At 44.0% G+C, this 22,432-nt stretch overlaps 1 protein-coding gene across 2 annotated transcripts in view; it reads left to right on the forward strand.

Moving 5' to 3' along the window:
• The window catches only part of SYNE1 (spectrin repeat containing nuclear envelope protein 1), a 456,320-nt gene extending 439,977 nt beyond the window's left edge, over nt 1–16,343 (forward strand). For both annotated transcript variants that reach the window (XM_060168000.1, XM_060168001.1), the window contains 7 exons: nt 375–586; nt 2,144–2,344; nt 3,629–3,757; nt 5,294–5,506; nt 6,531–6,623; nt 8,019–8,077; nt 16,010–16,343. In XM_060168000.1, coding sequence (XP_060023983.1) covers nt 375–586; nt 2,144–2,344; nt 3,629–3,757; nt 5,294–5,506; nt 6,531–6,623; nt 8,019–8,077; nt 16,010–16,250 — 1,148 coding nt within the window. In that variant the 3' untranslated portion in view covers nt 16,251–16,343. The remainder of the gene's footprint in view (nt 1–374; nt 587–2,143; nt 2,345–3,628; nt 3,758–5,293; nt 5,507–6,530; nt 6,624–8,018; nt 8,078–16,009) is intronic.
• The last annotated feature ends 6,089 nt before the right edge of the window (nt 16,344–22,432 follow it).

The raw sequence follows: 22,432 nt of genomic DNA on the forward strand, positions 1-22,432 counted from the left end.
TGTTTGTTTTTTTTTTTGCGGTACGCGGGCCTCTCACTGCTGCGGCCTCTCCCGTTGCGGAGCACAGGCTCTGGACGCGCAGGCTCAGCGGCCATGGCTCACGGGCCCAGCCGCTCCGCGGCATGTGGGATCTTCCCGGACTGGGGCACGAACCCATGTCCCCTGCATCGGCAGGCGGACTCTCAACCACTGCGCCACCAGGGAAGCCCCACCATACTGTTATTTACAGCTGATGGCAACAGAAATGCCCAGAGGCATTACTTTCTTTCTGTTGCTGTTTTAAAGTTAGCCACTCATGTAGGTTTCAAACACTTCCTAAACGTTCTCCGTGGAGGATGATCCCTCGCTATCCTGTGCGTGTGCTGTCTTGCCAGGTGTGATTGACCGCTGGGAGCTCCTCCAGGCGCAGGCCCTGAGCAAGGAGCTGAGGAGGAAACAGAATCCCCAGAGGCGGCAGCAGTTTCACTCGGACCTGAGCCGCGTGCTGACCTGGCTGCAGGAGACGGAGGAGGACCTGGAACAGCTTCAGCGCCGGCAGCGCAGCACTGATATCCAGCCCATCGCGCTTCAGATCAAAAAGCTCAAGGTAGCTACCCTTGGCCTTTCCCGCAGCGCCGGACAGAACGCTGCCACGTGGCGTGCCCGGTCAGATGAAACCGCTAGCCCTGGCCTGTTGTGCGGTCACACAGCAGCGGGGGAATGGTCAGCACAAACGGACACGAACGCTTCCCCAGCCACCCCAGATCAGAGTGTTTATAGGAAGGCTTGGAAGGGTTGAGAGCTGGACTGCGTTGCAGAACCAGCCCCATGAAAATAGTCATGATTTAATGAATTGGTAGCTAAGAAATGACCAATTAAAGTTTCATGAAACATCCAGGTACCTCTGGGACCTAATTAACCTCTTTTAAAGGAAATACAGCTATGTCCAGGGTCCTACAAGTCTATATCTAGAGCTGGAGAGGAGTCCCCTCCCAGATCGTATACGTGTGCGTTTATGGAGACCCAAGGAAGCCACTTGACATTCCGGAATCAGCAGAACTTCTGAAATAGATTATAATAGTGGCAGAAGCAATTTTCGGTGAAATGAATCCAAGCAAACAAAACCCGTGGAGTAATCGCAGTAAAACACGTGACGTTTGCATTTGATTTTGACCTGGACGGGTGTAGTGCACAAGATAACCTCTTTTAACTCCCTTTCTAGATCTTAAAAATCCTTCTCAGCCCAGCTGTTGAAATGCATTGATATGTGGAGACTTTTGTAAACATACTGTGGATGGAGAGCTCGGTTTCTTCTTAATAGGTCTCTTGGTCCTGCCTTTTTGTTTGGAGAACGTCAAGCTGTGCTCTTCCTCAGAAGAGGAGGGCTACCGGGCCCTCCAGGCTCAAGGATTAACTGCCTTTGTTTCTCCCTGGTTTCTCTGTATGCTGTTTCTTTTGGGGTGCTGTATTTCTGACTTGTTTTAGTTGTTTTGTTTTAAATTTTCAAACAGTGAAATGAGTCTTCCCCACAGATGCTCAAACTTCTTTTTTTTTTTGCCATACGTGGGCCTCTCACTGTTGTGGCCTCTCCCGTTGCGGAGCACAGGCTCCGGACGCGCAGGCTCAGCGGCCATGGCTCATGGGCCCAGCCGCTCCGCGGCATGTGGGATCTTCCCGGACCGGGGCACAAACCCGCATCCCCTGCATCGGCAGGCGGACTCTCAACCACTGCGCCACCAGGGAAGCCCTCCCCCACTGTTTCTTAATCCCAATTCCTCAAAGCCATGGCAACCATTCTGAAATTTTAACACATACTCTTTTTCCATACATATTCATGAAAAATGTGGATTTGTGTGTGCACATGTATTTTAAATTACATACATGCTGTTTTGTCACCCATATAAATCTGTTTCTCCTTCACTTTATACCATATTTTCTGAAGATTCATTCGCATCGTCAAGTACACATCTGATCCATCTCTTTTAACTACAGTGTGGTTCCCAGTGGTGTGCACCCACTGTATCATCCAGCCATCCTGCTAAGGCCGGTGTTAATTAATGGATCTTTTAATTTGGGTGAAGCATGTCCAAAGGTCTTAGACTATTTTTCTTTAGTATTGTTATTGTTATTTTCCTTGTTTGATTGTTCTCCTTTCTCTTTGCAGGAGCTCCAGAAAGCTGTGGACCACCACAAGGCCATCATCCTCTCCATCAACCTGTGCAGCTCCGAGTTCACTCAGACTGGCAGTGAGGAGAGCCAGGATCTGCCGGGTCGCTTGTCCCAGATGAATGGCCGCTGGGACCGCGTGTGCTCCCTGGTGGAGGAATGGCGGGGCCTTCTCCAGGACGCGCTGATGCAGTGTCAGGTCTGTGGGGCTTTGGGCCGGCCGTGCTCTGAAGTCAAACATTTCCAGTGTAGCTGAGTCCGTGACTCGATTTATCCAGATCACTAGGGGGATGCAGTTACTCTCCAAAGTCAGTATTTGAGTGAGATAACTTTGTGCCCAAAGCTTTCATTTTACTGGAGAATTTGTACATGTGACCAGGAGTTCAAAGACCCCACTTCTTTACAGCTAACAAGAGACTATTCCCACACGTTTATCTCAGCCTCACCGTTCCTCCTTCGACTCATTCTTTATTCAGTATTTTCTGACCACATAGAAAGACATTTCTTGGACATCCAAGTGAGCATTACAAATCTTTACTCATCCATTCAGACCACAATTATTTGCCAGGTGTTTACAGATACTGCACTAGGCAGGCAGGATACAGCCCAGCCTCTGCTTTTGTTGGGGAAGACAGACAATAAAAATGCAAATAAATGTTTAACCAAGCTACTCACAGATGTTGATGATAAGGGTAACGAAAAAAGCACTTTGCGGAGGTGATTGGGGAAGTTCTATGGATGTTTGAGCTGATTCTTGGAAAGATGTTGCCATGAAGGAGGTCAAGCAGATGGCAAGTCCCAGAAGCGGGAAAGGACTTAGTGTCTTCAAAGACAGAAGAAAGGCCAGTGTGATCAGAGAGTAGTCGGAGAGGAAGGAAGGGATGAGAAAGATCTGGGAGGTGGTCAGGAAGCAGATCATGCAGGGCTTGGTGGGTCCTGGCCAGGAGTTTGGGTTATAATCTGAGCAGGATGGGAAGCCTGTTGCCCAGGATTATAGGTGCCCCAGGAGTAACAATAGCTCCTTGAAAGCAGGTACCCAAGCTGTGGTTTCACCCCTGCACTGCCTCCCAGTACAGCGCCTCCCACGTTGGAGATCTTCTGTAACTATACCTTGAATAAGTGAACACTTGGACGCGTGGAGAGATGGGATTGAATTTAGGCCTTCAAAGATGGGAAGATTTGAATACAGGAGGAAGATAGAGGAGCAGAGCTGCTTCCCTCTACGTAGTATTATAGCCCTAGAAATTAAGCATTTTGATTCCAATTTTCCTTATGTCTGGTTTTTCCCTCGAGTGATAAATTAGATGCTTTTGGTAAGAGCATGAACTCAGATAATTACGACAGCTCTAGTGCCTTCCTTAGAAAGGAGTTGTGTATAAGATCTTAAAACCAACGATAGGAATTGTAAAGCATGGATATTTAAGCTATGAGGGAAAGAAAAATATCTCATTCAAAATGATTTTACGCTCCATGTCTTTTTTAGGATTTCCATGAAATGAGTCATGGTTTGCTTCTTATGCTTGAGAACATTGACAGAAGGAAAAATGAAATTGTGCCGGTTGATTCTAACCTTGATGCAGAGATACTTCAGGACCATCTCAAACAGCTTACGGTAAGACGTGTGGACTTGGACAGCATCTGGTTATGTTATAGTTGGTACTACTTATTTACTTTTTACATTATAATCTCTTAGTCTTTCTTTACCCCTCATGATTTCCCATCTCTGTGAAGCAAACATGCACATAGAAGATGATATCTATTAGCTTTAGAATCTGGTTCTAAAGCCATTGCTCATCTAAAAATCTCAGACGGTCTTCATCTTAATTAGCTTGTTTTTATCAAGGCAGCTCTTTGGCAGATTACATTTGGTTTTTTTTGTTTGTTTGTTTCTTTGTTTTTCTGCGGTACGCGGGCCTCTCACTGTTGTGGCCTCTCCCGTTGCGGAGCACAGGCTCCGGACGCGCAGGCCCAGCGGCCATGGCTCACGGGCCCAGCCGCTCCGCGGCATGTGGGATCTTCCCGGATCGGGGCACGAACCCGTATCCCCTGCATCGGCAGGCGGACTCTCAACCGCTGCGCCACCAGGGAAGCCCTACAATTGTTTTTAATTTAAACTGTATGTGTTGAATCTACATCCCAAGAATATATTGGGTGGCTGATAATTAAAGGAATTAGAATAGAGACCGTTAAGACTTCTTAAGAAGAATTAAGTGTACGGATTCAGCACTAACCTGAGCACCACGTTTTCTGAAAGCTAAGACAAGGGAAACATGAAAAGTTAAATGATTTTTATTACCTGACAAAAAGGAAACAAACCAATTCTCAAGGAGCAAGAAACTTTTTCTAGTATTAAATTCAAAAGGAAATTTACAGGATTTCTGTATAGATTCTTATAAAAAGAACTTTGGACAATATAATGTACGGTGTACTTAAGTGATTTTATAGAAGATAAAGAAGCATATTTGAGTTCCATTAGGAGAAAATGATTTGCATTTTGTCACTTTCTGTATTTTTAAAATGCTCTTTCTTAACATTTAGCGCTCACACAGACCTAACAGAATTGTCAGCTTTTAGTTCAGTATCACAAAGGTCTTAGAAACCAGGAGGAAATAGCTATGCCGCTGAATTTTTACTAGACTTTTGACCTCAGACCTTAAGTTGTGAGTGATGAATCACCCATATATCTTTTTAAATCTCTTGAATAGATATCTGAGTATACCTCCACATACTTGAGTTTTTCTATATTTATATGTTAATGTATTACTTCTCTTTTTAAAAGAATAGTTTATGTCTCATTTGCATAACACTTTATATTTTAAATACTTCAACATACATTCACCAGTTTGAACCTTCCAGTGATACTTACTGTGGACCCGGCAGGAATTAATGTCATCATTTTACCAAATGAGAAAACTGAGATCAGAAAGATTCAGGGGTCTTATAGGATACATCTGGGCAGAGGCAGGATTAGAACAGAGGTCCCTGATTCCCAAATGTCATGGGCTGCTGCATCCGTCCTTGTGTGAGCACAGCATTCTGATGCTCAGGTCTAATTGTCCACTAAGTTAAAGCGATGTCATTGTGCACCTTTGGAACTTTCTCGAATTATTGAAAATTCTTAGAAAAATATTTCTTATGATATTCGTAGCAAATAAGGCATGAGCTGTTGGAATCCCAGCTCAAAGTGGCCTCACTGCAAGACATGTCTCGCCAACTATTGGTGAACGCTGAAGGCACAGACTGTTTAGAAGCCAAAGAAAAAGTGCATGTGATTGGAAATCGGCTCAAACTTCTCCTGAAGGAGGTCAGTCATCATATCAAGGAGCTGGAGAAGTTATTAGACATGTCAAGCAGTCAGCAGGTAAGCTCTCAACAGACGTCATTGTGTAGCATGTCCTACAGGAGACCAAACAAGCATCATCTTTATCCATTTTAGAGACTCTGAATGTAGTACTTGTGAGACTAGAGTGTCCCCTCTCAATCACTGCTCTTATAAGTCTGGCTCAAAATTAAAAAGTAACTCAAAAACTTTTACAATAGGACACTACTTTTGATTCTGTTACATCCAAAAATCCTCCTGTAATTGTTACTGCTGACACTATTACCACCACTACCGTGGCATTTTATTTTACCCAGTTTATTTAAGAATTCATGTGCTTTCAGTAACACTGCGAGAGTAGGTCACAACCAATTGTTGCATATGAGTTTCATATTCAAACCTTAGAAGGTATGAAGTCTCCTTAGCTGACGGTTAAATCATACAAAATGTTCAGTGTTCACTTTTATTTGTTTATCTATTTGTTTATCTGTTATTTATTTTTAAATTTACTGCATGGTAATATTGTTGGTTTTAAGAAATGCATTTACAGGTAAGATTTCAAACATTCAATTGTGAAATCTGTTATGAACACACAAACATGTTGCAGGCAAAAGAACCACCTACTCACAATAACAGCGGTACCAGCAGCAATACAGTTTCTCTGATGCTAAAAGGCAGGCTCCTGGGTGACTGACAATCTTTTGTTTCTAACACAAACGATTTGGTTTCTCTCCAGCCTGAGCACCCTGCAGCTGTAAGGCAGATTCCTTTACCCCCTTCACTTCAACCCATTCTCCCGTCCATGTCATTAAGAAATAATAAAACTCCAAGCGGCCCAGTAATAACAAAGCTCTGCCCGTATCTTCCAGAAGGGCCAAACTCACAACCTGGAAAGCCCAACGCACCAGAAGTATTAGGTTCTGTTCTTCCTGCGGTCATCTGATTCTGTTTTTCCCAGGGAATGGGTTGAGGGATAGATAGGGATGGGGTGGGAAGTACTTGCAGATCACAAAGCCATCGTGGCTCTGGGACATGGAATCATTAAGAGAATCTATTTCCCACGTAGGATTTGTCTTCCTGGTCTTCTGCTGATGAACTGGACACCTCAGGATCTGTGAGTCCTACATCAGGAAGAAGTAGCCCAAACAGGCAGAAAACGGTAACTTTCCACTGGTCATTTTCAGTTGGCCCACGGGAGGGACCACTGGGGCGTGACAGTCTTGGTACCTCACGCAGGGTCCACGGGCTCTCCCCATGCAAAGCAGGAGTCCCCCTACAACGTGGGGTTGTCACACAGTGACGCAGAGAAGCTCTGTTTCCTCAGCCCTGCCTCAAACCCTCCCCACATGCACTCAGGAATGGAAAGAGCAGTTCTGTTTTTCAAAAGAATCAGGTTCAACGTTTGGTTGGTATGCAGGGAGGCAGATTAGTTTTCGTGCTCGCAGGGCCATCTCTAGAGCAGTGCTCCCTCGTCCCTTTGGGGGCCCCTCCCTTCAAACCCCCTCCGCCACAGTCCACCCAAAAAAAGTAGGCTCCGCTTAAAAGGGTGCCTCAGCCAGAGGTGGACAAAACTGCAAGCATCTCATGAGACCATTGAGTTTATAAGACAAATGGAGGTTCTGTTGACCCTCAAGCAAAGACACTCCCGAAGGTGGTCTTGAAGGTTTGGGGCGATCGCATTGCCCCCAGAGTGGCAACAACTCAAGGTGACTCACCCGCCAGGCCTGTCGGGGGGCTGTCTCACTGGCGCACAATGAGGAGAAAAAGACCACTTTGACCCCTGCTACCCTCTCTACCTTGATTTCTCTGTGTAATTAGAAGCTTGTTTTCCGTTTTGTTACTTTTTTTGGTCTGGCTTTATGATTATATTCATTTTTATTATCATTCCATTTTCCTTAGTTTTTAGAAGTATTGGTTTCATTTGTACTTTTCTTGTTATAAACACTTAAGTTCTATGCTGATAAATGTTATTATCTTTTTAGGATTGTTTTTTACTACATTCACTAGTTTCCTATAGATCCTAGTTTAAGAATGTGAAGGAATACTGGCTTTTCGAGTCCAATTTTAGGCTTCATTTCACTTGAGTGCTTAACTTGTTGGGTCTTCATCACTCTACACAGAATAATCTCACACTGCCGTTATTTTTAATCTACCAAGAATTTTAATATTGTTCTAGAAGATGAAAAATATGTAAGGTGTATTTGAAATACATGGCACGGCGTATTGAATTTTATATTTATTATAAGTAAATATACAGAGATCTTTGGCTAGGGAGAGGTCATTTGTGTTTCTGCCATGAAATGTGAGGGAAATATACCCATTGTGGTGTGAATGCGCAAACCGCCGTGTTTCTTCAATGATGTATAATATAGATGTAAATTGATTTCACTTCTTCAACAAAAGAAAAGCCAGTTTCCTTGATTCATGGGTACTGATCATTTCATTTGATTTGTATTTCCTTTGCTGAACTTTTAGTTTAATTTTCATCAGTAGCTTGTCTTTATTTGCCTGGACTGAACATTCTTCTTTCTTTACCCCTGTTCATTGCAAACAGCCACGAGGCAAATGTAGTCTCTCACAGCCTGGACCCTCTGTCAACAGTCCACATAGCAGGTACCTTATTCTCCTGGTTTCCACACTGTTCTAGAACTCCAAGAGGATGATGAAAATTGTCCAGAATTTAGGTAGGCCTATATCTGGTCTGCCTCAGGGTAGTTGAGAAACTACTCATTTAGGTCCACGCCCTTGCCTAATAAATTGGAAGAGACTTTTCTAAGTGGAAAGTACAAGAAAATCTCAGAGCGTAAAATATTTGGACCCCATCAAAATTTTGTTTAACTGTACCTAGGCCATCTGGGACTCTTCATCCAATGGATTTTATTCTGTGTGCTCGTGAAGATTCGGTGTCACTGATGTCACAGCGCAATTTGATTCATGGCAGAATTTTATCATCCTCTTTATTTCTAGATTTTACAATGAGTCAGGTAATAGATCAGTGAATTATTTTACCATTCCCAGAACCCACACATCTGAATAAAATATACTAACACCCCCAGCTTTTTATTTTATTTTTGTGTTTTATCCAGATTGTGGGTTTTGGATTCTCAAAATGGCAAGTCCTAATTTGGTATTACTTAAAATTTCTAAGCCCCTTCTCTCTTCTGCTTATCCTAAAATTTCTCTCCGGCCAGCACACTCAGTCACTCACCTTCCTGACACTTGGCGAGCTCTTTTCACTCTGGAAACAAGAGCAGTCAGTGCCCCCGCCCCCCGGGGACCTCCAGAGAGCCTCACAGCTGCCACTCTGCTTTCTGCCTGGCTTCCAACAATCCCTGTCTCTGCAGTTAGCAGTGCTTTGCCTTCTTCGTTGTCGGTGTGATGTCTGTGCTCCCTGGCCCTTCCGCTAATCAGTTCATGTTTCCCAGACAACTTTCTAAAAATGGAAATACTGTCCTTGGAAGCAACTACCTCACTCCAATCATGAGCAGTTCACTGTTAAAATAGTTTGCCCCTCTGGAAACTTACCACCACTGAGCCGGAATCCCAATTCCTGGAAGGAGGGTGGGGCATGAGGAAGTGTAAACAAGCCCTGAGTCATAGTTTTAGCTTTCCAGCTGTGTGAGGAAGGGGCTGGCCTTTGCATCTGGTTTCCACTCAGCTGCAGTAATGCAGAACGGATTTTGATGTGATTTCTGGTTTTAAGCTTCCCTCTACGACGTTTTGCTTTTTTTTTTTTTCTTTCCCTTTGGTTTGGTTTGAGGACAATTTTGTGGGGCTTTTTTTTTGTCCATAACAAAATATCAATAATGAAACATGAATGGAGAAAAAGTCACAGGGATTTTTGAAGATAATGATGGGCTTCTCCAGGTGCTCTGATTTTTTTCTTAGCCCCCGACAAGAAAAGACATCGTGTACTATAGGCAGATCACTGCTTTATGTAGTGCGTCTGCTCACCACAAATTGCTGATGTGCCGTGAACAGAGATGGGGCATGTCCCCATAGCGTTCCTTTAAGGACACCAGAGAGCCATTCTGTGGTTGACATAAATGATGGTGATGAGAAGGGAGAAAGCTCTTATGTTGTTATGCGATGTCAATAGCAACCACAGCTCGGTTCCCGGATTTCCCCGATTCTTTCAGACAGTCACACGGCCTTCTGAAATGTCAAAGGCCTCGTTTCTCAGGGCACCAACTGCTTCAATATTGTCTCTTAATGGGGCTTTGCAGCTCGGACAGCCACGTTCTCACTGTGACATCCGCAAGGCGCCTTTCAGCTCCGCTCTGTCCAGCACTGGTTATTAACATCTTTCTGAGCACACAGCATGATGTTCACTTTGCTGCTTACAGGACCTGGAATACAAACAATCTTCACCTGAATGGCCAACTTCGGCAAACAGCTTGGCAGACGGGTTGTGGTTGAACATTCTTGGACTTCTTAACTCCTTGGCACCTCTGTTTGGGGTGCGCCCACGTGGGCAATGACACGGAGAGTCTGCTGGGAAAGAATTAACTTCACTCACAATCCAGGCTGTCACGGTGTTCCTTTACATTGAGACTTGAGATGACCTTGCGTTTGATCTTGCACTGGTCCAGCAAACTTGAAAGGTTATTGCAAAAGCACAAACAGTTGAGAATGTTGACCCCAGCGATCTGCAATGGGAACATTTTAGGCATATATTCTTCCTGAGAGGAAAGAGGCTGAGTTGAAAGAAACTGGGTATTAGTTTGAAGGGAGGGTTCTTATATTTTTTTAGTGGTTTAAAGTCAAATATTAATAATATCAGTTACTTGCCTGTTGTATATTTCATATTGATTCTACAGCTGCCGTTCTGTGTTCTCTTACATAATATTCTAAGTCTACATATGGATTGATGCCAGTGTTTACAGAACACCTACTATGTTTAGACCCTGGGCCCACAAAACTAATACAATATGGTTCCTGTCATAAAAAACTTGCAATATGTCATAATCTAGAGATCCCCTAAATCAATTACAAGGAGCTTCCCAAGACTCCTTAAAATTCTAAACATTTGAAAAACATCTGAAAGTATACGTTCATAATAACTATACACAATTTTTTTTTTTTTTTGCGGTACGCGGGCCTCTTACTGTTGTGGCCTCTCCCGCTGCGGAGCACAGGCTCCGGACGCGCAGGCTCAGCAGCCATGGCTCACGGGCCCAGCCGCTCCGCGACATGTGGGATCTTCCCGGACCGGGGCACGAGGCTGTGTCCCGTGAATCGGCAGGCGGACTCTCAACCACTGCGCCACCAGGGAAGCCCCTATCCACAGTTTTTGAGATTAAACCTATTTAAGGTTCATGCTTTTTGAAGCAATGTTTATGATGGCCCAGCTGATACTTTTTCTCTACTTTTGACTTAAAATTGGCTAACCTGATAGCCAATAACTCTTCAAAATTCTACTATAGATTAGTTGAAGTTCACAAATGGGAAGATTTTACTCCAATTTCCAGCCAAGCAAAGGAATAACTGCTCTGTAGTCTGAAGAGAGGGAATTGATAACTTCATTCCAAAGCTGAGAAGCGTAAAATGCAAAACCCCTCTGGGTATCTTTAGTCTTTGGTGCCTTCTGCACAAAGAACTGAGACAGAATAAGAAGTGGCAAATGACTGGCTGAAACACTGAAAGGGAGGGAAAAAAGACCTCATTTAAAAATGTGTTCAAGGGAGCCAAGTACATCTAAGCAGGCACAGTGGGGGTTTGCATGTACACCAGGGCCTAACTCTAAACACCATTCAGTTTCTTGTGGAATTTTTTTTCTAAGTCTTTTCTGTCAAACTCCACCCTGGGGATTTATTTATTCAAAGCTCTCAAAGCACCTCATCCTAAAACAGCCTTGCCCCTGGGGCAGGCTGGACACCCCGGCTGAGGACAGGTATAGGGGAAGGCTCCACTATGTTTCTTTTATATTTTGAGGTCTGCATTCCCAGTGTTTCCCGGGACCAAGTCAGACACCTTAGAAAATGCATCACCTCTTTGAAAACACTGCTATAAATCAGGAATATTTCCTTGGAAGGAAAGGCTGAATCCAGCAAAATCCCTAAGGTTATGAGTCATCACACCCGTGCTTTAATAATACAGATAAATAAGAATGATAAGTTGCTGACATTTATTTAGCACTTAGCGTGTTCTAAGCAGCATGCTAAGCGTTGTATATCTGTTACCTCATTTAACCCTCCCAACGTGTTCATTCCCAGTTTTACAGACAAGGACACCAGGGATTAGAGGCATGAAGATGTAGAATTTTTTTAAAATTCAATCTTATTTATTTTTTTATACAGCAGGTTCTTATTAGTCATCCATTTTATACACATCAGTGTATACATGTCAATCCCAATCTCCCAGTTCATCTCACCACCACCACCACCCGCCGCCGCTTTCCCCCCTTGGTGTCCATACGTTTGTTCTCTACATCTGTGTGAAGATGTAGAATTGGAAACCAGGTCTCTCTGACTCTGGATCCTAGCTTGTTAACCACTCCTCCTCCATTAGGGCTCCTAATGGGTGGGGTACTTTAAACAACAGTTCCAGGGCTTGGGCTACCATGGGTTGCCTGAGATAGCTTAGGACCAGCCAGAATGTTCATCTTGGAATAAAGAGAGGCAAATCCTAAGTTGATCCTGGGAATTTGTCTTCTGAACCACATTTCCAGGGAATAAAGACCATTCACACAGGAACAGGCAACACGATCGTAGACAACCTGATGTTTCCTGACAAAAAAGTTCTGTTCTTCTACTGCCAGTGTTTGCTAACAAGTAGCAAAATGAATTGAAAGTGTCTTTTCATTTGTGTAAATGATGTATGCACAGAATTAACTCATTTTATTTCCTTGATGATGTAAAATTTTTGAGATGAGTCACACTCCACGTGCACACCCTTCAGGCTTCTCACAACCCTTGGCCAGACTTTCTTTCCTGTGGTGTGTTCGTATGTGCGGCCCCCTCCCCTATAGCCATCTTCTCCCACAACTGTACGTATTTTAGGAAAGAGATGAAACAGCACCTGGGCAATTATTTACCCCCAAATTTGAATGAGTGAGAAAGATAATAAAATAAATATTCACTTGTAGAGAATAAGCATGTTTTTGCTGGACAGGATTATCTGAAATATCCCCACTGATTAAGTTCCTTAAGTAAGTTCACACATTTAGTTTTCTCTGTCGACACCATCTCTACTGCATCTATTTGTGGAATAAGGCCATTGGAAAGTGATGAGTGACGGCTCAGTGAGATGTCTTTGTTCTTCCCCTTGTCAAATTTCCCAAGACTTGAAACTTACGTGATTTTAGGTCAGTAGATTAAATATTAAAAGTACCCTTTTACTTGGTATCATTAACCTGTGAGTACTAGAAACTCTAGAACAGGCTTACCCTAAGCGGAAGCAACTTTGGGCTTATTGAAACCTTGGTAATTGCCCCAAGCGGGTGGCATTTTTTTTCAGTAGAACAGTTGGACATTTCCAAGAGCAGTCAACTGCATGGAAGCTCACTAAGAACTGTGTGTTCTCTTTGTCTCTATCTCAGCCCATTATTTCTCCCCAGGTTGGCATTCTTCAACATTAGAAAGCACACGCTAATTAAATTTTAATACGGAATGCTCTGATGCCGTTAAATGCGCCATGTCCTTCGACAGACTCTGCAGCATCTGAGCCCGTATTCCAAGGATGGTGACCTTTCTAGCTTTTCTCAGGAGTGGACTAGTCAGTGTGTAGCCCTTGATCTTTGGCTTTATTGTTCAAAGAAGCTAATAATTGACAAAGAGGGGCTATTCAGCGCTGTCAGTCAGATTGTTCCTATCAATTATATGCATAAATCTGCCCATCACTAATGTCTTTAAGTGTCTCCTAAAGAAAAAGAGTCAGTTAGAAATCTCCCTTATTTTATTTAAACACCAGATAATAAAGAAACGTGGAGCTCTCTTTTGTGCTTCTGTTATGACTCAGACGGGTGACAGGTGGAGAGGATTGTTTTCCAGGGCATATATTCAGGTCAAGCAAAAGATGTATTGAAGGAAGATTCAATCCAGAGCTCATGGGTAACTATCCCTTCCTTCTCCAGACACTGCTGAATTCATAAATTGTTAGAACCAAAAAGATTTTGTGATGTTAATGCATCTTCATCTTTTCAAAGGAGAACACTGAAGGCCAGAGAGACTAAATTACTTTCCCACGATTGTACAACTGCCTCAAAACAAAATGCCCTCGTATCCGTATTCTGACTTGATGATCTGTGTCATACTGCGAAGCTTTATGGTTAGAGGCCTTTATTTTAGACATGAGGAAACCACTCACCTCCCAGTATTTTAGGATACAAGTATTGTCTTCTTTGCTTCTATATGTGAGATACGTGTGACATAAATATGGCCTGGATGCCCTTCATTTATGTCACCAAACAACAAAACATAACAGAGAGCACAGTAGGCGGGGACTCTGGAACCCTGAGTTCCTGCTAGAGCTCCTCCTTTAGTGGTGGATTTGGGGCCAATTTACTCTATTTATAAAGCTCAAGTTCTGGGAGTTAAAATACCAGAGTTGAAATCTTCATTTGCCCCTTGCTAGCTGTATAACCTCGAGCTGGTTCCCTTACTTTTCTGTGCCTCATTTACATCGGCTCTAAAATGAAGGTGACAGGCACACTGAGGACTGTTGTGGGGATTAAGTGAGAGAACCCAAGACACATGCTTTTGTGGCCCAGCAGTTAGAGGATCAAATGTGAACTCTCCTTAGCTCTTTACCTACAGAAGTAAAGATGGATTAGATACTCTCTCAGGCCTTATCTCAACACAAATATTTTACAATTAGGTGAACTAGAGAAGTTTCTATTCAACAGGTGTGTGACATAACTTCTTTTATACTTCAATATATCATCACAAAATATACAGTTTGTCCTGTTCAGCCCTTTGGGAACAACTCATTGGTCTTAGCATAGGGCAGTTAATCAGTTTGACCACTAGATGGTGATTGAACTCTTGTGGCCTCCCAGTTGGCAGACTCTTCACACTGACCAATCAGTAGAAGATGTAAAATGTATAAACAGAACTTGCAAGTTGGAAGACCGTTTAGTCTAATTTGAAGGATTTGAAGAAGAGCTTGTAGCATAGAGGTGAAGTGAGCTGTTCAAGGTTTGTAGACCAGAAAAACACAGTCCCAGTTCAGGCCAGGTATTTGTTTTTTCATCACACTTCGAGCTGTAGTAGAAATAGTATGGTACGCTGCTGCTCAGGGCTTCTCGGGGCCAGTCTAGTCTGTTCGTCTCACATATTTCTTGGTAGTTTAATGAAAGAGTTTTGAGTCGTCCCTCTGTTGCCTTTTAAGGGGATTATGTCTGTTTTTTATTTTAACATTTATTTTCTTTGGTGACACTCCTTATCCCTCGCTGATACCAGTGTAATCTGTCTTCAGAAATGAATGGCTAATAACATAGCTGGAGACATAGTGTTTTCTTATGAGAGAAACGTACAGAGTAACCAGTACAGTTTTCACACCTTCGTATTTCTCCAGTGGTCTCACGTTCAATGTTCTTACCATTAAACCATTAGAGAATTCCTACTAGGTGTGGGGCAGTGGGTCCACTGGTACATGTATTCTTTTTGCTTCTGCAGTGTTGTGCGTGTGTGTGTATATGTACAAGATTCCTCCTGTAGATAACATTGCTTTCCTCATCTTTTCCACTAGTAGCAAAACACTCATGGATGCCCACAAAGAGAAAACAGTGCCCCCTACTGAGAACCTACTTCCATTTTCAACATTTCCCAGGCAGTCTTCCTTATGAATTCTGAAATTCATGGTTCATCTCTAAGGCACTGTTTCAACGTAGGTGCGGAAATTAAAGTAGATAGGAGAACTTGGAACTTCCCAAATTCACAGAGCTAGGGATAGAAGGGTCAGGCTGGAATGGGTGTCATTCAGCACCAGGGATCTGTAGACTGGCTCCACTGTCATCCTTGTTCTTACAGCTTTGGAACCCACTAATGTCAGGGCCAGTTGCTGATTCAGTGCAAGATGAAACCAGGGTATACGCTAAGAATAATTCAACTCTGTGGGTCTGTGCAAAATGACCGCAGCTGTTCTTGTCTTGCTGCATGGACTTTGGCACATCCAGGACGGCTAGATGGGAGGGATGCCTTGTATCGTCCCGACAGCAACTAATTTTGCCTGATATTCTTAAACCAAAAACGTACTGCATCAAACATCCACATTTTAATGATCCCGGATCTACTTCATTTATGCTGGTTGAGTGTGTGTGGAGCAGTTTTCTTTGTTGATGGAAAATGTTTTACCAAATTACGGGGTGGAATTTGAACCCAATTAGTTACCTTTAGTTGACTAAATGTCGATTTTTCATCAGTGCATTTTCCAGACAGCGCTTCCTTTGGTGGTGGGGAGATCACCTGGGTTTACTGGCAACTAGTTGCCAGGTTGGGTTGTGTTCAGCCTGACCCTTTAGCTTCCAGGAAGGTGAGGAAGCATAAAGCAGCGTCCATCCAGCATTTGAGATATTTGAGTCATTGATGTCGATTCTTCTCTCAGGTCCATAAAAGGTGGCTCCGATTCCTCCCTTTCTGAGCCTCGGCCAGCCCGGTCCGGCCGAGCCTTCCTGTTCAGAGTCCTCCGAGCGGCTCTTCCTCTTCAGCTTCTCCTGCTGTTCCTCATTGGGCTCGCCTGCCTAGTACCAATGTCACAGGAGGACTACAGTTGCGCCCTCTCCAACAATTTTGCCAGATCATTCCACCCCATGCTCAGATACACAAATGGCCCTCCTCCGCTCTGAGCCGGGCAGTGCCATCTGCAGCAGTGCTGGTAGCATGAGGGGATTCGGCCAAGGGCGATCCCAGACTAGCAAAGAGAGGACCTGAATCTTGGCGGATGCTGTAGCGCCCTCCGTATTCCCCTGTGTGCACATCATGGCTTCGGAGGTGATGATAAACAGTGACAGGAAGCGAGCAAATAGATGCAGAAGGTTTGGAAGATATTCTGTGTGAAACTGAGCCTCAGCACTAACGAGATTCAGGACCTCCACTGTCCCCTGGACAAGTGACCTCTGGGCCTTTGGTGCATCCTATGCACACCAGGGACTTCGAGAGACCATGTGGGCAGCTTCCCCACAGTGCGCTCCGTCCCCTCCATAAACGATGCTACCTGAGCACCACGTCGGCATCCAACAATCTACCCGTCAACCAGTGCTGATGAGCTTTGAGAACCTTGTAACATACGGTTTTTAAGAGCTTATGTGACAGCTTTTTTACCTTGTTTTTCTTTGGGGCATGATGTTCTAACCTCGCTTTAGAAGCACATGCTGTAAATCTAGAAGGCACTTTTTTTAAACGTATAAAGAAAAAGTGGATGTAATAAAATCATGGGAGGCTTTATGTGGAAAAAAAAGTCGAATGTTATAGTAAAAAAATGATATTTATGTATGTACAGTTTGCTAAAGCCACATTTTGTTTGTATCCATTTCTTTGCATTTATTATAGAGATTATGAAAATATTTTGTCTGTGCTTTTTTTCTCCCTAAAGAAATGATTCTGAATTTCCCTATTAAGCAGGCACTTATCAGAACGCAACCTAAATGATCATTTTTGTGGAATAAATGAAGCTGAAACATAAGTATATATTAAAGGAAAAGGATGAATAGAGGTAGGGTATATTTAGACGTAGAGGACTCCGGATGATTCCTTCTTCCTTCTCCTTCCACAGCCAGTCACATCTCACAGACTCTTGCTTCCCAGCATCTTTCGTATTCTCCTTTCTTTTCTGTTCTCATTGCACAATTGGAAGAACCTCCTATAATCTCCTGACTGAGGCCCCTTCTCCACTCCATCCCAAGGGTACCAAAAAGCCATGTGAATACCCCTGAAGCATTCTTCTGGTCCGTTCCCTTCTTTGCTCCAAAATCTTCTGTTTTCGTTGTCTAGCAGAGGAGATACAATTGTAGTCAATCATTCGAGTCCAACTACAATCAGATTTTATTCTGTCCCTCCGATCTTGCCAGCTAGGGCCCCTCATGGAATTGTTTGGCGCTCGTGGCATTTTAATCCACCATTTAATAATTGGAGGGAGAGGATTTATATAAAGTCCACGTTTCAGGTTTCTCTTGAGAATGGAAAACTCATGTGTCCTGGACACACATTCCCACGTGACAGTAATTGCTGGAGTGACATGGCTGCTGTCCCTTGAAGAATAGGAGACAGTTACTACATTTGCATGACTATCCTATCAGCCTCTCTCATCGCCTCTACCAGCCTAACTCCCGGAGGTATTTAGTTTACAAATCCTGCTCTAAATTGAGAATTTAAACCAAACTGGGGTACTCAGAATTACCTGGAACTGCCTTCCATAGTTTCCATGATGTTCATAGCCTGAGTGCCTTCCCAGCCAAGTGTCTCGAGGTTGTTTAGGCTTTCTGATTTCTGGACTCACTGCAGACCTTCTAAGTCAATCTGCTCAGGGAAGATCAGAGTTGATGTTCTTTTCTAAAGACGACAAACCTGTGTGTAACGTTTCCTGTCTTCCTGCTTCTGGAAAGGCTGTGAGCAGTGGTGGAGACTGGAGTTGAAGGATGCCCTGCACCCTTATCTGAGATGGGCCCTCTTCAGGCCTGGCTCTTCCCTCGCTTCCCTGTCACCCCGGCTCCAAATACCTGGAGATCCTGGTCTTGCTTCTAGAGCAATCCAGCCCTTCAAGAGACACACATTGCCATGTTACGGAAGCCACCACACAATGAGACATCGGTCCTGGTGGAGGCCAGCACAAGGACACTTCAGAGCCACTTCTCCACGTGGCAATTAACTGACTACGCATTTCCCATCACTGAAAAATTAAATGTTAAATGTGGCTGAGAAAATAGTGCGGCTTTGATTAGGAAAAACTCTTAGAGTCCCATTTGTGCCTTTCTAAAACCCCTGTGAAACACTCAACAGAAGGCAAAACGTGCATTTCTATTAAATTTTTTGAAGACTTAAACAAAAGAACATTGGAACAGGACAGAAGTAGGAAGCCCCGGTGAGTGTAAGCATTAAAACCATGAGATAGTGGCTTTCCCCAGATGATAACACATGAGTCTAACGAGGACCGAGCCAGCCACAGAAGAGACTAGGATTTCTGTCTAGAGCTCACACAATCTCCCGTGCTTAATGAGGGAGGGGACACAGTACCATTAGGAGCATCCTCACCTGTGTCTGCAGCTTCCCAGGCAACAGAGAGAGACTGTGGTCAACAGAGGCTTTGTGGACGAGGAGGGGGGCTTGAAAGAATAATCAGAGGCTAAAAGGACACTGATGGCTGTTTAAAAGGCCCTCACTTCCGGGTAAGGGCTGTCCGGAGCCCTACTGTGGCCTGGAGATAGGGAGTGATGTCCTCAGAGAGTGGTGGGTGAGGAAGGGCGAAGAGACGAAGGGTAGGATTAATAATACCTTGGTAATGAGATTTGCACAAGCAAACAGAAAGCATTAGAAAAGCTGAGGAAAGAGAAAATCCATAAAGCTAGGATGGAGAGAAAAAAAAAAAGAGTTGGAAACTAGAAGTAATGATTTACTAAAGAGTCCAGGGAGGAGTGAAAGGTTTTTGTGGAAACTATTCCCCGAGGAGCAGGAATGTTGCCTCCTGGAAAATGGCGGGGCGGCAGCTTCCCTTGTTTTTGTGAGAAATGAGAAGAGATGCCTTCAAAAGGCTAGGATGGGTAGTTCAGGAAGCCGAGAGCTGAGATTTACTGTCAAAAGGCAAGTTGGGGTAGGCAGGTTTACAGCCCATGCCCTGGGGCCAAATATTAAAAAATTAGAGCTACAAAATTTTATTGGCAAGCCACTTAAGAGATCATAAAGCAAAGAAACGTGGAGCGAATTGATTTATGAGCCGACCATGGCTAGAAAAGCAGGGTCTCCAGCTGGTCCGGATGGACCTGAAAGCAGTCCCGATAGCTGGGTTCTCTGCCCCCGCCCACCAGTCCACCATCACCATCCCCAAATGTACCCATAGGGAATTATACGGAAGTAAAATATTCTCAGAGGATATGCTGAATAGGACCAGAAATGCCCAGGAAGTGCGGCATCCACTCAGATCACAAGAATGTATTGAATGCCCACCATGGTGGGGCAGGAACTGCTCCAAACTCTTCGGGCGTCAAGTTTCAGCTGGGATCTCATCCCTTCCCGTTTAATTACCCATTAAAACGTCATCACTGGGCCTTTGATGTACAGGAGCCTCTGTATTTTCCTCCACCAATTACGTCCTGAAACTTGGGGTGAAGGATAATGCGGACACTTGAAGGGAACAAACCGAAACAATCGCTAATTTAGAGGAGAAAAGGGAGATTAAACCAGCTAAGTCTCTTCATTTTCTGTCAGCAAACTTCCCCTCCTTTTAACTTTTGTCACCTGGCTGACGTTATAGAGGGATGCGTTTTCGAAGAGTGTGGAAATGGGGCAGGTGGAGTGGTCTTCACTTCCTGGCTTAGTCACGTGCAGCACGAAGATGTTAATTCGGGTGTTGAGAGCAGATGTTTCACCAAGAGTGGTCATTTCAGTTTCAGATTTAATAATATATTGTAATAACCATGGCCCACTGTTGCACCTAAAGTAACCCAGAGACGATGAAACTTAAAAGGAGTGACTTTTAGTCTTCGGTTCCTGGCTTCTCACTAACCTCTCCCTCAGAGTTTTAAGATATCCACCAGGAATCCACTGGGGACTGCCACAGAGGGGCCTCACCTGGGGGAGAAGCCTCACCTGGGGGAGGGGCCTCACCTGGGGGAGGAGCCTCACCTGGGGGAGGGGCCTCACCTGGGGGAGGGGCCTCACCTGGGGGAGGGGCCTCACCTGGGGGAGGAGCCTCACCTGGGGAGGGGCCTCACGTGGGGGAGGAGACCCCCCCCATTCAGGTGAGTAAGTGAAGGAACTGGGGGCACTTCTGGCAGCCTCTGCTAAGCAGCCTTCTCTGCAGGGCAGCAGAGCGCTCCTCAGATGGGGGAGGGTTTCTGTTGGTGATTGGGCAGAAGGTGGGAACCAGAGGAACTCACTTGAACTCTGTGGTCAGTCAGGAGCATCTTGAAAGGCTAAGGAAGTTGGAAAGTTGAAAATGGCTAATGAAAACCAGGGCGATACACTGTAACCCAGGCTGAACAACGAGGAACATTTAATCTGGGGAGCCGAGGAAGCCAGTGGGACTTGGATATAATCTTTCTAAAATATGAAGGTCACAGTAACATGAATCAGACTTGCAATTTTTTTTTAACCTGTTACCTAATACAGAAGCAGGATCATAACCGAATGTGAAAAGCCCAATTGTATCAGGAGAAGAAAGTCCTTTGTCAGCTGTGCAGCAGATGACTGCATCTGATGCCACAGGTGGTCGAGAAGAAATCCAGAATCTCCCAGAGGAGGTCACGTGAGGGCCTCACAGATGTGCGTTCCCAGCCCAGGCCTACACCCCGCAGGAGACATTCTTGAAGCAGTTGCTGGACTCAGAAGGTGAAGCTGCCAGACAGCTGCCCACATCGAGGACAGTTCAGGCAGCCGCCCCAACCGCCAGCCACCTGCACAGCTCACGCCCCACCTCCAACACTGCACCTCCCCGTGGGCTTTACAGGTTGACCAGAAACTGTAGGCATGATGCGTCGTGCTACAAAGCAGTCCGTCCAGGCCAGTGGTTCCCAGTGGTTCGCAGTGTGGTCCAGATCGGCAGCATCAGAGTCACCTGGAAACTTGTTAAGGACGCGCCACTTTGGGCTCTAGGGCTGGGCTTCTGAGCCACCGCCTGCCCTGGGTTTCCTCGTTTTGGGACCAGCCGCCACAGTGGATGCTATGTAAACAGTCTTCCCCACCGACTTGTAATGTCAGCTTCATTGAATAATAGGTTTCTGTATAAAACTGGATTTTTATTCTGGACTCTGTCTTGTGTTCTTGATCTATCTTTCCATTGCTGTCTTAATTATAGCAGTATATAGTATAACTGAGTTTAGTAATGATGGATATATGCAATTACATATAAATATAAGCTATATAATAAATAATATTAATAGATGGTATACATAACTATTAATTCGCTATAAAGTATAGTAGCGTATATTAGTTACTTTGTTATAAGTTTTCATTCTTCTTAGGAAAAATCCCATTTCTTTCTCTTTTTTATATGTGTCTATTTTAAAGGCTAATTATTAAAAGAAATCAAGTATTTGAATTACAAAAGATTCTCTTCTTTTCTAAAGAAAAATGAACCGTTTCCTGTGTCCCTCTCAATTATCTCCCAATTTGATGTTACTTTTCTATGCCTTTTGATTTTCTTATTCAAACAGTGTACACATGTGTTTTTAAAAGCTGGATCTATTCTTACTGTTCTGTGACTTGCATTTTTCACTGAACAATACTCCACAGACATATCTATACATATGTGTCTATCTCCTCTGCATTGGACATCTCAGTATCTTCTTTTCAACAGTTGTTTCCTTCCAGGTTTTTGCTGTTTAAACAGTGCTGCGTTTATCATGCTTGTAGGCATATGCATGCATGTCTTTGTGTAGTGTTGCTTTTATTTCCCCCAGTTGCATTGTTCAAGGTGGAATTACTGAATCAAAAAGGTATGTATATTCTAAACTTTAATAAATTCTGCCAGATTATTTTCTAAAACGTGGTAATGATTTACAGTCCCACCCATAATGGAGAAGAGAACCCTTTTCCTCAGACCCTCCCTAAATCTAGAGCAGTGGCTTCCAAATTATGAGAATTCATCCCAAATTATTAATGTTCAAATTCTGTACATTAAAATCTTTCAGGGGGCGTTTAAAAATGTAGAACCCTAGGCCTTACCCCAAACCAATTAAATCATTGGTCTCTGGGCATCAGTATCTGTTTGAAGCTCTCTGGGTGATTCCCTTGTGCCGAAGGTCTGGAATAGATGTTATCCATTTTCTAAAATGTTGCCCAGTTGAGGCAACATTAGCTCATTGTTTTTAAAATGTGC

This window comes from Lagenorhynchus albirostris, chromosome 12 (assembly GCF_949774975.1).
Source record: "Lagenorhynchus albirostris chromosome 12, mLagAlb1.1, whole genome shotgun sequence".
In the NCBI taxonomy this organism is placed as follows: domain Eukaryota; kingdom Metazoa; phylum Chordata; class Mammalia; order Artiodactyla; family Delphinidae; genus Lagenorhynchus; species Lagenorhynchus albirostris.